Source organism: Pundamilia nyererei, unplaced genomic scaffold (assembly GCF_000239375.1).
Source record: "Pundamilia nyererei isolate P.nyererei 1_Seehausen unplaced genomic scaffold, PunNye1.0 scaffold00101, whole genome shotgun sequence".
Lineage (NCBI taxonomy): Eukaryota > Metazoa > Chordata > Actinopteri > Cichliformes > Cichlidae > Pundamilia > Pundamilia nyererei.
In genome coordinates, this window is record NW_005187502.1 from 1922035 (window position 1) to 1936784 (window position 14750).

At 41.8% G+C, this 14750-nt stretch overlaps 1 protein-coding gene across 1 annotated transcript in view; it reads left to right on the forward strand.

The window, feature by feature from the left end:
* The window catches only part of svila (supervillin a), a 49317-nt gene that overhangs the window by 4566 nt on the left and 30001 nt on the right, over positions 1–14750 (forward strand). The window contains exons 2-10 of the mRNA XM_013912788.1: positions 1557–1620; positions 3970–4061; positions 5585–5648; positions 5751–5884; positions 5963–6692; positions 9753–9836; positions 10702–11571; positions 12046–12213; positions 12827–12861. Coding sequence (XP_013768242.1) covers positions 1557–1620; positions 3970–4061; positions 5585–5648; positions 5751–5884; positions 5963–6692; positions 9753–9836; positions 10702–11571; positions 12046–12213; positions 12827–12861 — 2241 coding nt within the window. The remainder of the gene's footprint in view (positions 1–1556; positions 1621–3969; positions 4062–5584; positions 5649–5750; positions 5885–5962; positions 6693–9752; positions 9837–10701; positions 11572–12045; positions 12214–12826; positions 12862–14750) is intronic.

The following is a 14750-nucleotide window of genomic DNA, read 5'->3' on the forward strand; positions in this document are numbered from 1 at the left end:
GCTTTTTATAGGAGAAAACCAGGATATCAGTTCTAGATCTGAATCTCGGGGAAAAAATGGAATGATGAAAACACTTTGACCCAAAGAGCACAACTAAATTAAGAAAAAAAATGGCCTAGTCCTGACCTTAATCTGTCTGAGATGATATCACAGAAATATCAAGAAATAATAGCTTCCTCAACCTTTTGCTGGTCTCAAAAATTAGATGTTCAAAAGTCTGTTACTGCCAAAGATTAAGTTGCAATTAAGCTTGTATAAAATCTAAACTTCATCTATGTGTGATCAGTAAAGAGACTTTATACCTGCTTGAATGATGTTGACTTAATCTTTTGGACTCTGGTCAAAAGAAAACGCAGTCAACTCTGAATAAGATTATCATTCAAGGCTCACTGTGTTTCAGCAGCCCTATTCCATCCAGCTGAAACAATACTCAACTACCCCTAAACCCATACCCGCACACCACCTTCTCCAAATAGGCCTCCTTTCTTCTCAAATGTCTCAGATGATGTTTTGCTTAAGTAGGAGGGATTGAAAGCATCAACCCAAACATCTTTAACAGGGACTAACAGATCTGGAATGGGGAAAGGAGGGGCGGGGGTTAGTTTGGGGTGGGTAGCCACTGGGGAGATGTTAGGGGTTTGGGTGGAGCAGTGGGCAAGTTTAATGGGGTGGGGGGATTTGACCTTGAGGTGATCTCGGAGGAGATGGAAGTAGGACCACATGTTTCTCCCGAAATTGCACAGCTCTGGCTACTCAGAGGTCCAAGTGCAGCCAGAACCGCACGTTTGAGGTTTAGAGCAAATAGCAAGCATAGATGTTCCCTACAGGGATGTGTTGCACAACTTGGGTTACTCATGAGACTGTTGTGATGTTTAATACCCACTAATGCCCCATTTTGGTGGGATGGGGGGGTACTGAGGCTGTATGTCTCTGTAGGCAGGTGTTTATACCACATTGTTCCCGTGTTTACCGACTTGATTTTTCTTCCTAATACACACCAGACTGTAGAAAGTTGGATTGTGTATGTAATTAGGTTTTATCATACAGTATGCTTCTGATGGCTGAGGAAACTATCTGTGCTCTCTGTATTCCTGGAGGGTGCAGTGTAGAAATGCTACCCAGTGACAATGATCCCATCTGCACTGCAACTTTGATGTGTGGTGAAACTGCACTGTACACAGGCCATCAAACGCTCTGATGTATGACCTCATGCACAACACATAGACTGATGCTTAAGAAGGAGACAGTGTGTCTGAATATAAATGCAACAATGGTGTGTGTGTGTGTGTGTGTGTGTGTGTACTAACATAGACTACTTATTGTGCGATATGATTCAGTGGGACAGGTAGATTGTTTCCCACATTGTTCGTTTTCTCTGTGGAAGGCCTCTTAATTAATGTGGTCCTGTGCCAAGGAGCTGCAGAGAGAGCTGCTTCACGTTAACATGCCTAAGCTGCTCTGATCATCTGTTCATCTGAAGACACAACCCCGGGTTCAAAGTGAAATTAATGGACAGTGGAACATGAATAAATGTTACTCTTTTCTTCTGTCCACAGGAATTGGGAGTGAGAACCCCATTAAACTAAGCAATCCCAGATTGCTACAGAAGAGAGCATTGAGGTAAGATGTGCAAAAAGACCTTTAAAAAGCAAAGGTGCTACTTACAAATGTAGCAAACAGGCATCATGCTCCTGCAGGGGAGCTCAAATCCATGACTGATAGTGTTTCCTTGTGTTTGTGTCAGGTATGTCATGTGTTTCGGATCATTGTAATGCTGAACATTGAAGCCATTTCTAATCGAACACCTAGTACTTCATGGTGGATGAAATTCCTTTGTCCAACAAGCACTGGTTGAAATCCAGCCGCAAACCATGACAGACTCTGAGTTTTATAGGTAGCTGCATCGATACTGTTGTACTTCTTCCATACTGACAAAGATTTTGACCTAAAATTTCAAATTTGTATTCATCAGTTGCCGCAGGTTTTCAATCCAGTCCTTGTATAGTTTGGCATACCTCAGCCTTTCCTTCCTGTTTCCCTTCCTTAAGAGCGTTTTTTTGACAGCCATGCCTGAGGTTTCACTGAACAGTGAAGTGGATCAACCAAAGGGCCAGATGCATCGCTCAGATCCTGTTTTAGGTCTTTGCTGAATTTATTTTCTTTTTTTCTTGTTTTTAAAGGGCATACCAACGCCATGCTCGGATATGTCAAGTGTTCAGCTAATAGCTCTCACCTTGTTCCTGCAAAAATGCTATTTTATGCTTGTGCTATCTTGAACATTTTCATAGATTCAGGTCACGAAAGTAAAAAGAATGATGCGTTTTTGCCACAGGCTAATGGTAACAAATTGTCTAAATAAATAATTTAAGTTCGTTCTTTAAGTTGTCTGTTATCTGTAGACCCAACACTGGTTATCCCTTAAGTTGGGTCCCATTTTATGCTCTAATGATTCTTAGGTCAGTGTTAAATGGCTCAAACAAGCATTCCTTTGCGATGGTCGTGTAGAAGGACTGGGCTGAAAATGAGTGAAAAAGCAAACCAAAGTGCAAAGAAACACTTTAAAAGCCTCGAGAACGAGTGAAGAATTTAGCTGAAGGCACAGTGCTGTATGCAGAGTAGTGACTTTGAATACTGCAGAATTGCTGATGGTAATGCACAGTGAACTGTAAGAGTTGCACCTTGTCCGTTATCAGGGGTTCCTCTCATTACAAATCCAGCACCGTAAGTCAACCTCACAACCGGGATAATCTTTTTCCTTTTTCCATGTTTTGTTTGCTTACTCTTCCCATGCTATACAATAAAGAATAGGAACAATGACATTGCACAACACTGCTTTACTTGTTCATCAATACACGCACTTGCTGATACAGACTGCTGCACATAAACGAAGTAGCTCTGGCTCTTGGAGACGTTATTTTCTTTTCATTCTAGAACTAAGAAGCAACCTTCGCAGTGGTCTCTCCCGTGTCCCTCTCCTCTCTTTTCTCTCTCTTTCTATGATCAGAGCTCCACATATACACACCTGTGTTCTCTTCCTCATACATGAATCACATTAAAAAATATTCTCTTTAATGTAAATTTCTTTATTAAGACAGTACTTCAGATGGGTGAGGAACTAACTTGTGCTCAATAATGTTGTTGGCTGTTTGTCAAATACACCATCAGGCCTCCTTATTAACACTCTAATCTGTGAAGTTTCCTTCACTACACTTATAAGACTGTTGGGCACATCGATGCCCAAAATCTGGTGCCAAAATATTTTTTTTGAAAATATTTTGTTGTTTTGTTTTGAAAGCACTTTGCATGCATGGTGAGCATATCTAAAGATGAAGAAGTAGTGATGAAAAGAGATATTCCTGTGTTGTGATGAGAAAGGATCCACCATGCACGCGTGTATCAGGGTGTTCACAACTCCGTGGTTTCTGTCCCTTACAGCAGCCACAGAGTTCAAGCGAGTTGGGTTTTCCCAGTTCTTGACTGTTTCCTCACAGCAGTAATCTGCTGCCAGCTCTTTTATAGCTATATTGCAAATTTGTGGTTTTGAATCAAATCCATAAATGACTTCAATATGTTGTTTTGGGGGTTTTTTGTGGGTTTTTTTGAGAGAGAGAAATTTGCTGCATATCTGCGAGGCTCGGGGTGTTAACGGGTCAGAAATGTCTAATATCTAGATAAATATTTGGAGATGGAGAAGTTGATGAAATTTACAGTCTCGCTTCCAAATGCACAGTTCGGATGATTAATTGCATACTTTTGTAGCTTCATCCGCAATCCACTGACTGATGGATTAGATTCTTGACCACCTCTCAAACAGACCACGCTTCTAGCAAATAGTTCAGTGATTTGTGTTTGATCAAATTCAGATTGATTCAGTGAGCCCCTCACAACTGCTTACAATGTAAACAAATCCAGTTTCCCACAGCTCAGCCCTGTTTCAATAAGAGTTGGTATTTTTTCTGCACCCCTCAGCTTCCAGAAAGAATTCTCCTGTGACGAAAAGGACGACCCAGCCAAAAGCGCCAAGGATATAGATGTTAGTCTCTTGGCCAATCTCCCCAAAGGTGAGTGAAGTGATTTTTATTTATTTATTTATTTATTTTTGACTCTGACGTTGTCAATGTTCCCACAGTTTTTCAGAGTTGCTGTTGTGTAACAGCAGCTTGTTTGCCAGGTTGGAATTAAGTCAAGATTTGTGTAAAACCAGTTTTTCTACAAGGCCCAGCTTTGCAAAATGTTACGTATGAACTGCTGTTATTATGCTGCACTTGTTTTCTTGACGGGGTTTATTTAATGCAAAATGTAAGTTCCAATAAAGATCCTGTAGTGGTTCACACTGGAATGTACACATAAGTTTGAAGACGCTTTTGATTAGCCGTTTATAAACTGACTCGTGTATAAACTCTGTGGACTTTTGTAACATGGTAAGTAATCAAATGTAAACATTTTGAATATGATTTTTGATTTTTCTTCATTCACTAGAGAATACGTGTTGAATATTTGAAATATACCTTTTCTTAAAAATAAAGTACAGAGAAATGGCAGTGATCCTGGATTAGAGGAGCAGAAGTGGGTGGATGGATCCATCTTTTTATGTTGTGACAAATAATTACAATAATTACAATCAGCTGTTTCTTTGGTGAACCCATCACTCCACAGATCAGCTTCATCCTACTCTGCAGTTCTTACAATACAATGCTCTGCACTGACAAAGTCAAAACTATGTTTTTTCTTTTTTTTTTTTATGTAAATAAATGAAAGGCAGACGTTTTTGCCTTGGCTGAAGTATCTCTGAAGTGAAATGGTGAAATGTCAGAAGCTTTCCTGAGAACAATCCTTGAAACTTGGCAAACCTTTGTTTTGGAGGTTTCTGCCATTCTGCTCCATTAGATGGGGATCATTGGTCAATTGTTGTTGCTATAGATTCTGGTAAGATTTTAAATAACCAAAGTCTGGGCAGCCAGATTTAGGTGCTTCCCAGCTTTTATCATTGATGGGTTGAGAATTTTTTCCCCCTTTAGAAATGTTCCTGTTTTTGTGCCTTGTTGCAATCCTGTCTTATAAGATGCAGACGATCCTGTTGGTTTTTATGCTGACATTGACTTGTGTAGTCTATATATAGACGGGTGGGTGTGCTTTTGTAATTTCATTGATTCATGGGTGGACTCAAACCAGCTTGGACCACTGATAGAAGTAAGACGCATCCGAGTTCATAAGGGCTTTTAAACCAGTGGTCTCAGGAGGGTTTATTCATGGGGGTTTTTTTGTTTTATTTTTTAAATAACATAAATTGTAAGTTGGTTTTGTGAGATTTTCTGTGTCGATTAGTGGAAAATAGTATTTTGGAAATGATTCAGAAACATTAAACATATAACATCAATGATTTAATCAAACTAAGATTTTATGATAATATGTATATGTGAGCTCAGTGGTATGTTTTCATATTACATATTACCAAAGCATGTCTACAAATATTTCCTGTGAGCCAAAATCTATCCAAAATTTGTCATCTTAGACCAATTAAACATTTAATTAGATCTGCTTATTCTGTACTGATTTTATTGCTTATTTATTTATTTTTGTTAAGTCTCTGAATTGAGGAAACTATTTGAGGGCATTACCACAAGCACAAGTGACTTGGAAATGAACAGGTGAGATAATGATGCATCTATAAATATGCTACAGTAATAAAGATAATACTACATAGGATAATAATGTGTAAAGGTGACTCTTCCCTTTCTTTCTGTGCTTAGAAAGGAGCGCATTGCTCGGCGCTTGGAGGGTATAGAGGGTGAAGTACATCCGTCTCTGCTGCCTACCTTGGTGGCCAACCGGCTTCTGGAGGAGGACACTCCACGATACACTAGGGCCTCTGACCCCTGTGCTGGTGAGACAAGAACAGTACTACAGACTATCGTGTCTCTTTCTACACAACAAAGACATGACTTGTTTATTCTTGCACCAGTTACCGTTCAGCGTTATGGCATGGAGGGATTTGAAAGCCCAGAAATGCAGTTGATGGCTCCAGAGCGCCAGTCCAGAGCTCGATGCAGGCCTGAGCCTCAGTCCTTCATCCACACTGAGCCAGTTCACATTTCGGGTCCGACCAAAGGTGTTCCTGAGTTGGAGTCCAAGGCTGAACGCATCGCCCGCTACAAGGCAGAGCGGCGCCGGCAGCTGGCCGAACGCTACGGCATCTCTTTGGATCAGGAACCCGACTTGGACCATCACTCCCGCTACCCCCGCTCTCACAAAGACTCGGACTGCTCAGAGAGACGTAATAGAGGGGAGCTGGTGGGAGAGGAAGGCAGAGATATCACCCTAAGTGCTTACACCAGTACCTTAGCTACTAGCCCAAGGGCAGGCCGTTCAGCTCCGCCACACGGCTACCCGGACCCAGGCTGTGATATTGGTCACACCAGGGTGGAGTTGTTCTCAGAGAGGGAGAGGCTGATGAACCTGGAGAATCAGCGCAGGGCCGCTCCGCCTGAGCCTCCATCCTCCTCTTCATACATGGATGTGACATCATCGTCCTCCTCTGCTAAGGTGCCTGCAAAAGACTACACAGTGACTGGCATACCACCCAGTTCACCCAAGCAAGGCAGGCACCCCTCCCTCTCCTCGCCTAAACATGGTGCGTCTCCTGGTGACCTATTCATTGAGCAGCAGGCCCAGAACGTCCTCAGTAGACAGGGGTGAGTGTTTTGATCTCATCTTTGTTTTTGTTGGGGGTAGATCTTTTTTTTTTTTTTTTTTTTTTTTTAAATAAATCCATTTATACATAACAATGGTAAAATACACTTTTGCTAAAGTTTTTGGGGTACTTGAACTGTTTTTGTGTTTGAAAAAAAGCAAAGATCAAATTTCATACCAAAGTGTGCAGTACTCCCTCTAACACAGCAACACTCTCAACACAACATGGAATAAAAAAGGTCAGACGTCACTGCATTTGCAGAAACATAGATGTATCCATGTTTTTCTGCTGGTAACTGAGACACCATTGTTAAATTGTAACAATGGTGTCACAACAAGATTAGCTTGTTGTGACTTGTGGAGGGAGGAAGACACATTGTTGTAGCAAACCGTTTTCTTTTTTTTAAGTTTGATTTGGTTGAAAATGGACAACCCTGAGTTTTCTACGTGACTCCAGATTTTTGAGGGGTTTCATATTTTACTTTATACATAAATTGTCCCTTGTTTCGGGAGGCTTTTTCTACATTAAGCTCCCAAGATCCCCTTCACATACAAACATGGGGTTTGAACCAGAACTTTAACAGCTGTTCACACTGCATTGTGTTTAAAGGATGGATCCATCTCTCCATCTATTTCTGTCACTGTTGCTCTGTTCGTTCCACATGTCCAAGGTCGTTCTCTTAGCAGGACTCTTGTTTGATACAAGGTCATGCAATCCGAGCTCATTCTGGAACAGACCAGCTCCCACAGTCACCTACAACTGGGCAGATTGGTCTGCCTGTGCTGTTCTGTGCTGTATGTTTATTCTAGAGATTTCAGGTGGATGTCTTGAAGAACAAATTGGGGTGTTTTTCAGATTCACAGAGGATCTCTTACTAAGTTGTAGATAGTACTTTAGCATGTGCACCAAAATGATACACTGCATTTGCCTAAGGGGAGGAATGGATAACACTGTCGTTGTGAGTCCATCCTTTAATTGTATGATTAAATGGTGGCTAAAAGGACAAAAATGACACCCAAATATTAAAACACCTGAGCTAGCAGCTCTTTAGAGGGGACGTGCTAAGAGTTGTTTCAGCTCCACAACTGTTGGAAAAGAGAGAATCAGTGTATGCACCCCTGTTTCTTGCCCAACCCAGATCATGACCAGGCTCCAGCCCTGCACTGTTCCACTGCAAACAAACATATGAAGGTGCATTCCTTGCTTCTACATCCGTCCAGGACATTATTCCCAACCCATCTATGTTCCCCTCTGCATTGCCCCCTCTTTCCTTTCCTCAGTTTCCCTCTCAGGTTTCAAAACTTGGCCAGGTTGTATGTGTGTCCATGGTGCAGGGAGGGTGTTGTGTTACTGGGCAGCTCAGTGTGACTCCACAGCTACATCTCTGACCCACAGCTGGGTCTGATCAAGACCAGTGAACCCTGAGGAGAAACAAGCAAATAGGAGTGTCTCCGCTCTCCTTTTTCATTGGATGTGTGGGAGACTAATATGAAATGCTACGTTTTAGCTCTTGTAGTGAAATGTTCAGAGCAACCCAAATGTCATCATTAGCAAAAGCTTGATGCACTTTTATTCCAGCACGATCATTTTCATCTCCTTTATCAGCATTGAAACTTTCTGGAACTGGTGACAGAAAATAATCAACACAACAATAAACTGTAACGGTACTTATATAGTGCCTTTCCACAAAGTTGAGCACTCAAGCTCAACAAATGAGTTTCTACTGCAAATCTCATGCATTCTGGACTTGGAAGAGCGTGGGATCAAGTGACCCTTCAGTTTGTAGACCCACTCTACCACCCAAGCCACAGCTCTGCAAACTAAGTGCAGAGCTGCACTGATTATCCACTAACAGTTTAGTTTAGTTTGTTATTTTTGTAGTAGTATCAAAATTCCAAGTTGTAGTGTTTTCCTAAGTGCTGTACAATAAAGTGGATATCTTAAGGATTTTAACATCTTTGCTTCACAAATGGCGCTCGCTGCAGCAGTCCAACAGAATAGCCTCATCAAAGGTGTATAATCTACAATAAATCACAATACGTTTATACGCAGATGATAACTTATTATTCTTACCGAACCACAAGTGTCAGTACTGGAAGCTAGCAGTTTATTCAGTAGACTGTCTAAGGTTTCTAAATATTCAGTCAGCTGGTCAAAATTAATTCTGTTGCAACTATCGATTTGCTTAGGAGTTGAAATGTTTCCACACAGAGACATGAGGCTTGCTATAGTTGAGGAAGAGCCAAACTGATTGGTCCAGTCAGACTATTTGTAATTTGTAATCTCCAGTTACTCAAGTAAAACATTTCTACCTCATGACCTGCGTCAGGTCTGTTTCCCCACTTGAATCCAAGGCTAACAGATATGACTTTGTGTTGTGTAGTGAGCTGTTAAATTCAGGTTCTTGTATCCCTAAAAAAGAGATTTGCTTCACAAACTGATTTTTGTTTCCTCCCTTCATTCTTCAGTTAATCTCTTAATGTATTTATAACTGATCAACATTTTTCCAGTTCTGCTGAACTCTGATCTGTGCTTAGTGAAAAATTCACACTGTTTGCCTTTACTCAGCATCAGAGGGCCAGCATGACTCATCTGGCTCTGGTGGAGTGAGATGGCATTTCCGTTGAATATCTGCTTCTGCAGATAAAACCTCAGCTACAGAAGCGTACATTTAAAGAGCCCTCTCTCCAGATACACTCATTTGTTGATAACACTGATGCGATCTATAGATAGATAGCATCTATCTATGTAATAAGATCTGATGTAATATAACTGCACTATCTGACCATTGGTCATAATTCAACAAGCCTTAAATATGAGACTTATTATTCATATTTTTACTGTGGCAATTAAATGTATCGTGTGGGAGTTAAACTTGTGTTCTTGGGATTGTGCTGATTGCTAAACTCAGTGTCTCTTCAGTCAGTCTTAATGTGAAGTCAGTGGAGTGTGTAATGTAGTTTTGTCTCGGCTTATATGCTTCAAGAAAAAGACCTCAACACTGAATTCAGACCCAACTGCCCAGTCAATCACGTTTCCCATTGGGTTTCTCTTGGTGCAGTGCAAAGACGAAACTTAGTACTGATTGGTTCCTCCAGACTGATGCTGAAGGCGACACCCACTCCCTCATCAACTGGCCTTCAAGGTAGACAAAGGCTGGTTGTTTCTCACCCCCAGTTATCATCTACCATGTTCCCATTCATCTGGACCAACCCTTATGAGCTGTGCTTTTTTTTAAACAGCAGCTCATTACAGGGCTCCAGTTTTTAAATATTATTATTATTATAAATTTCTGTGATGATGCTGCATTTACTCACTTAGGGTCCTGAGTTGACCGGCAGGCGAATGTTTAATAATCTCTGCTTTTGAGCTCTGGACGTCTGCTGAACAGTCATCCTCATTGTCACCAGCTCCGGTCCCCTTGGCTTCCAACCATAACTTCATTTCTCACTCACCTTTTGCTGTGTTTAGCTTAAACCCCATTTGGTAACAGCTGTGTGATGGATCATATTATATCAACAATGACAAATGCTCGTACAGTATTGCCTTTTTAACAATTATGCTGTCGGTGACTGGATTTGTGAGTTGTGGGTGTTTTGTTTTGTTTTTGAATACTTTCTTCAAGAATCAGATCTTAGTAAGAATTTAACCATTATTGCCAGTGTGAGAGAGAGCCTGGAAATAATTCTAAACCAGTTCATATCAGGCAAAGATGTATGTTGGTTTTAATCTGGCTTGTATGGTATGTTTATGGTTTTATGAAATATTTGAGTCAGGAAGACTAAACATCTGAGCCAGTATTTATACTGGTCTTACATCCAAATATAAAATCTGCATGCTTTGTCAGTGTCCAGCCCTAATGTCAAACAAGAGGCTGAGCTCCTCCTTTAGTGCTCAAAGGCTGACACACAAAGGATCACAATCAAAGTCATCTTTCTGAGCTTCTATGAGAGCTATGCTTTGCCTATTGATGTTTTCCAAATGTTAACCAGTCCTTTGTCTCCCTGAAGAATCAGAGTTAGGGAGAGGCTTGTCAGGGAGGAGGGCCGCCAGAAGAGCCCAGAGTTCGGAAATGTTACAGAAGGCCTAGTGTACCGCAGACAATTTCAGCACCAGCCCCAGGCTTCTACACGCTACCACGCAGACCCACTAGGCCCACAGCAGGCCTACTCCCACCATCATCCACAAGTTCAGCACAGCCAGTCTGGTCCACAGGGAGGGCAAGAAGTTGGCAATTACCCCAGTTATTTGTCCATGACCTCTGGTTCTACATCCAGAACTGGGCAGCAGCAACAGCAGGTGGAAGAGGAAGAAGCTGGTGAGGCTGAGGCGGTCAAGACAGAGGGCCTTCTGAGGAGCAGAAAAGCAGTCTTGCCTTCACAGATCCGGCGCAGAGAGAGGAGCACTGAAGACCCATGGAGAGGGCGAGGTGAGGAGGAGCTGGTCGTGTACAGGATGCAAAGAGAGGCTGAAGCAGAGGAACCTGTTAGAGGGGGACTTGGAGGCAGACCTAGACGGGAGGAAGCAGAGTATACCTCCTGTCTGCAGGCGGCGGAGCGCCGACCCAGAGAGCGGGAAAACGCTGATCGTGCCCACAAAAGACCGGCTGCGACCCACATTGAGCCCAGAACATCTCACACAGGGCCAGGAAGTTCCAGCTCCACCACAGCTCTGAGTCGATCCATGTCTGATGCTGGAAATCAGCGAGGACCCAATCAGAGGACCTTGCAACACCAAACCAAGGAACCCCAGGAGGTCAGAGAAGGAGAAAGTTTGAGTAATGGAGAGAGTCACCAGGACACCAGGGTGTCTGTCGCACAGCTCAGACATTCCTACATGGAGAGCACCACCACTCCTCCAACCAGCCGCAGGAATGAGCTGTAGGTGGTAAAATGCTGCATGGCCTGTACTCGCTGGCTGGCTGCTGTGACTCTGACGCTTATTACCTAACATCATCTGGCTACTCAACGACTAACAAGCAGCTACGTCTGGTGTGATGCTAACATCCCAAGCACAGTGGTTCATTTAATCTGTAGACATGGCATACATGCATTAATTTGCTAACACTAATAGTCCTGCAGTACGGTGTTTGTCTCTGCTTTAATGGCACTGTGAGTTGTTTGGATACTGCCTGGGGCTCGTGTGTGTGTGTTTAAACTGTTAAAAAATCTGCATGGGCTTGCTCATAGGCTCGATTTTAAAAACCAGAGGTGTGGTTGAATGTTCAACACCTCTGCTTTTAAACAGTTTTATTTTGCACCATGTCCCTCTCTATTTCTCCCTGACAACTCTGTATTCTCTCTTTCCTTTGGGTTTTCTGTCTGTTGATCCCTCTCCCTGAATGGCCCCTCCAGTGAAATGGAGGAGTGCAGGGCACTGACGGGCTACGAGGCCCCATGGAGAGGGGAAAGGGACAGGGGGCGCAGGCCCCGGCAGTATATCTATCCTGGGGAGAGTAGAAAGACCTCTGAGAGGTTTAGGACACAGCCCATCACTTCTGCTGAGCGCCATGAAACTGATAGGTACTGCTCTGGATTCAAGAGTGCACGGCTAAGTGTGAAACGCATGCATGTTAAAAGAAATCACAACTTTGTTTAATTTGGAATGCAACGAAATGTTGATTTTAGTCATGTTCGGGTGACCTGTAATCAAATATATATTAGTCTCTACCAAGGTACCATAGTCATATCAATATCACAGTGAAACAGGCCAGTGAGAATAATGCTCACATATACAGACCTAAACACCCTCCCTCTCCTTGATTTTCATTCTAACGACATTAGCAAACAAGGAAGCTTAAAGGCCAAAGGTCCCTCTGATTGGGCCTTGGCAGTGGTCATCACATGTGACCACAGTGAGGACGCATGAATTGGCCTTTGTCAGTAATCAAGTCCCGAGACCATGGATCAGAGCAGACTAATGTAATGCTGTCTAATTCTCTAGCTTGGTCTGCTTTCTCTCCATTTTTCAATTCTAACGCGAGCTGTCACATTTCCAGCATACCACAAACTACTGCTTTTCTCAGCACGCCGCTAGCCTTCCTATCTCTAACCACTCGCCACTGATTTACTCACCTTTTTTATTGTTATACATATGCTTCGAACTGATCACCTTTTTCTTTTTGTGCTTTTGAAGGTCTTGTGTGAGTTCAGACTTTGCTTCTACTGAAGGTAAGTAGTTTTTCTCACTAACCTCAGATTTAGATTTTCAGAATACAGTAACAGTAAGTAGGTATAATAATAATAATAAGTAGATATAATGCAAGGCTCATTGCATCTTATTTTCTACTCCGGTATAGATATCATACAACAAAAGTAAAGCTCATGAACTAAAATAACCACATCTAATATTTCTGTAGACGTCCGTGTGGAAATGCTGAATCACATGGACATTGTTTCAGTTTCAGGGTTTTCTTGGTTAATTTTACCAACCAAGCCAACTTAAACGCTACACATTGCCATGCCGCAGACTGATACAGCACAGTTTCTTTTATAATTCTTTGGATGGCTGCTGAGATCACGAGGATGGAAAAAGAATGCAGTTACATTCATGCTTTAGTTCAACTGTCTTTCCATTTATATCTGCTCTGTATCATAACTGCATAGGTTCATGTAGTAGTATCTGTAGTTCAGTGGTCAGTGACTAACTATGAAAACAGCATTACTGATTATTTACAGCTGCACTCATCTATAAGTGAACAGAATGAGTTTTCAGTGGCTTCAGTAATAAACAGTAATAAATAAAGGATGGAGGCCTGGTGACTTAAATCTGTTTTTTTAGGTCGTCTTTATTTTATATGAAAGCGTGATATTTTGAAGTGGAGTTTACAGAGTCATTAATGGTGCTCACAGTAGCATAACATCATTGTGGCCCCGCTTAGGGCAGAGCCAGCTCATCTGCTTTTTATAAACATGACTTGGTCGGGATGCTTTGGCGAGTATTATGTAGGCCAGAGCTCAGCACTGCAGTGTCAAAGGGATAGCTGTTTGATGATGTCATGGCATGTGTCTTGCAGAGAATAAAGCGTGTATATTCCTCACACCTGTCCATCTTTTTATAGTCTCCTGAGTGACTCCAGTGACGGGTTTAGTGGTTTGTTTGTTTTTTCCCTGCCATTAAGCCAGATGGTGTTAATAACGATTGATAGGTATCACACAATAGTTGTCATACTTCTGTGTGTTAAATAATTAGATTATTGGGAAAGGTTTATCGAGCATAAATGTACCTATCATCTTAAGATGCTCTTCTGTTACCATTTTTATCCAAAGCTAGCTAGAGTGCTAAAGTGTTCAGTTTCTTTTAAAGTGACTTCAGTTTTTTGCATATTATAATAATGTCAGTGTTACTGCATAACATTCTCTTTTATTGACCTATAATTTAGTAAATATGTAGACTAAAGCAGGATCTTTAATCAGCGACTAGTGACTACAGTCATTTGAAATAACCACTGTTAGTACATTTTAAACTAGAGCAAGCTAGCTAATTAAGCTAATACTAGCTTAACGAGTTTGTTCAAATTGTCTGCCTTTGAAATGTCCTTACATGATGGCAGTTTAATGCGATATTATAAGTATAATGCTAAGGCGTTGTACATACTGTACAGGGTCAAACTAGCACTGAGTTTGCAACAAAATACTGTGTATGGTCAATAAAACTCACAGATTTGTAGCCATGCAGAGCTGTTATTGGGGTGAAGTGGTGGGCAAAGGACTGAAGTGACAGCTATGGAAGAGGAGGATATTGTTGACTGAGGAGGAAATGAGGGTTACTTATGCAAGAAGCCTGAAATGTGTTGGTGTTCATGGAGAAATAAAGAGTCTCTGTTGTTTCTGTAAAGTCGTACCCTGTGGTTTCAAGGACATTTGTTGAAACCCTTGTTTTTATTTTGTGTACTCAAAGTGTACACTTAATAGAATGGTAAATGGCCTGTATTTGTATAGCGCTTTACTTGGTCCTAAGGACCCCAAAGCGCTTTACACTATACACAATCATCCACCCATTCACACACACATTCACACACTGGTGATGACAAGCTACATTGTAGCCACAGCCACCCTGG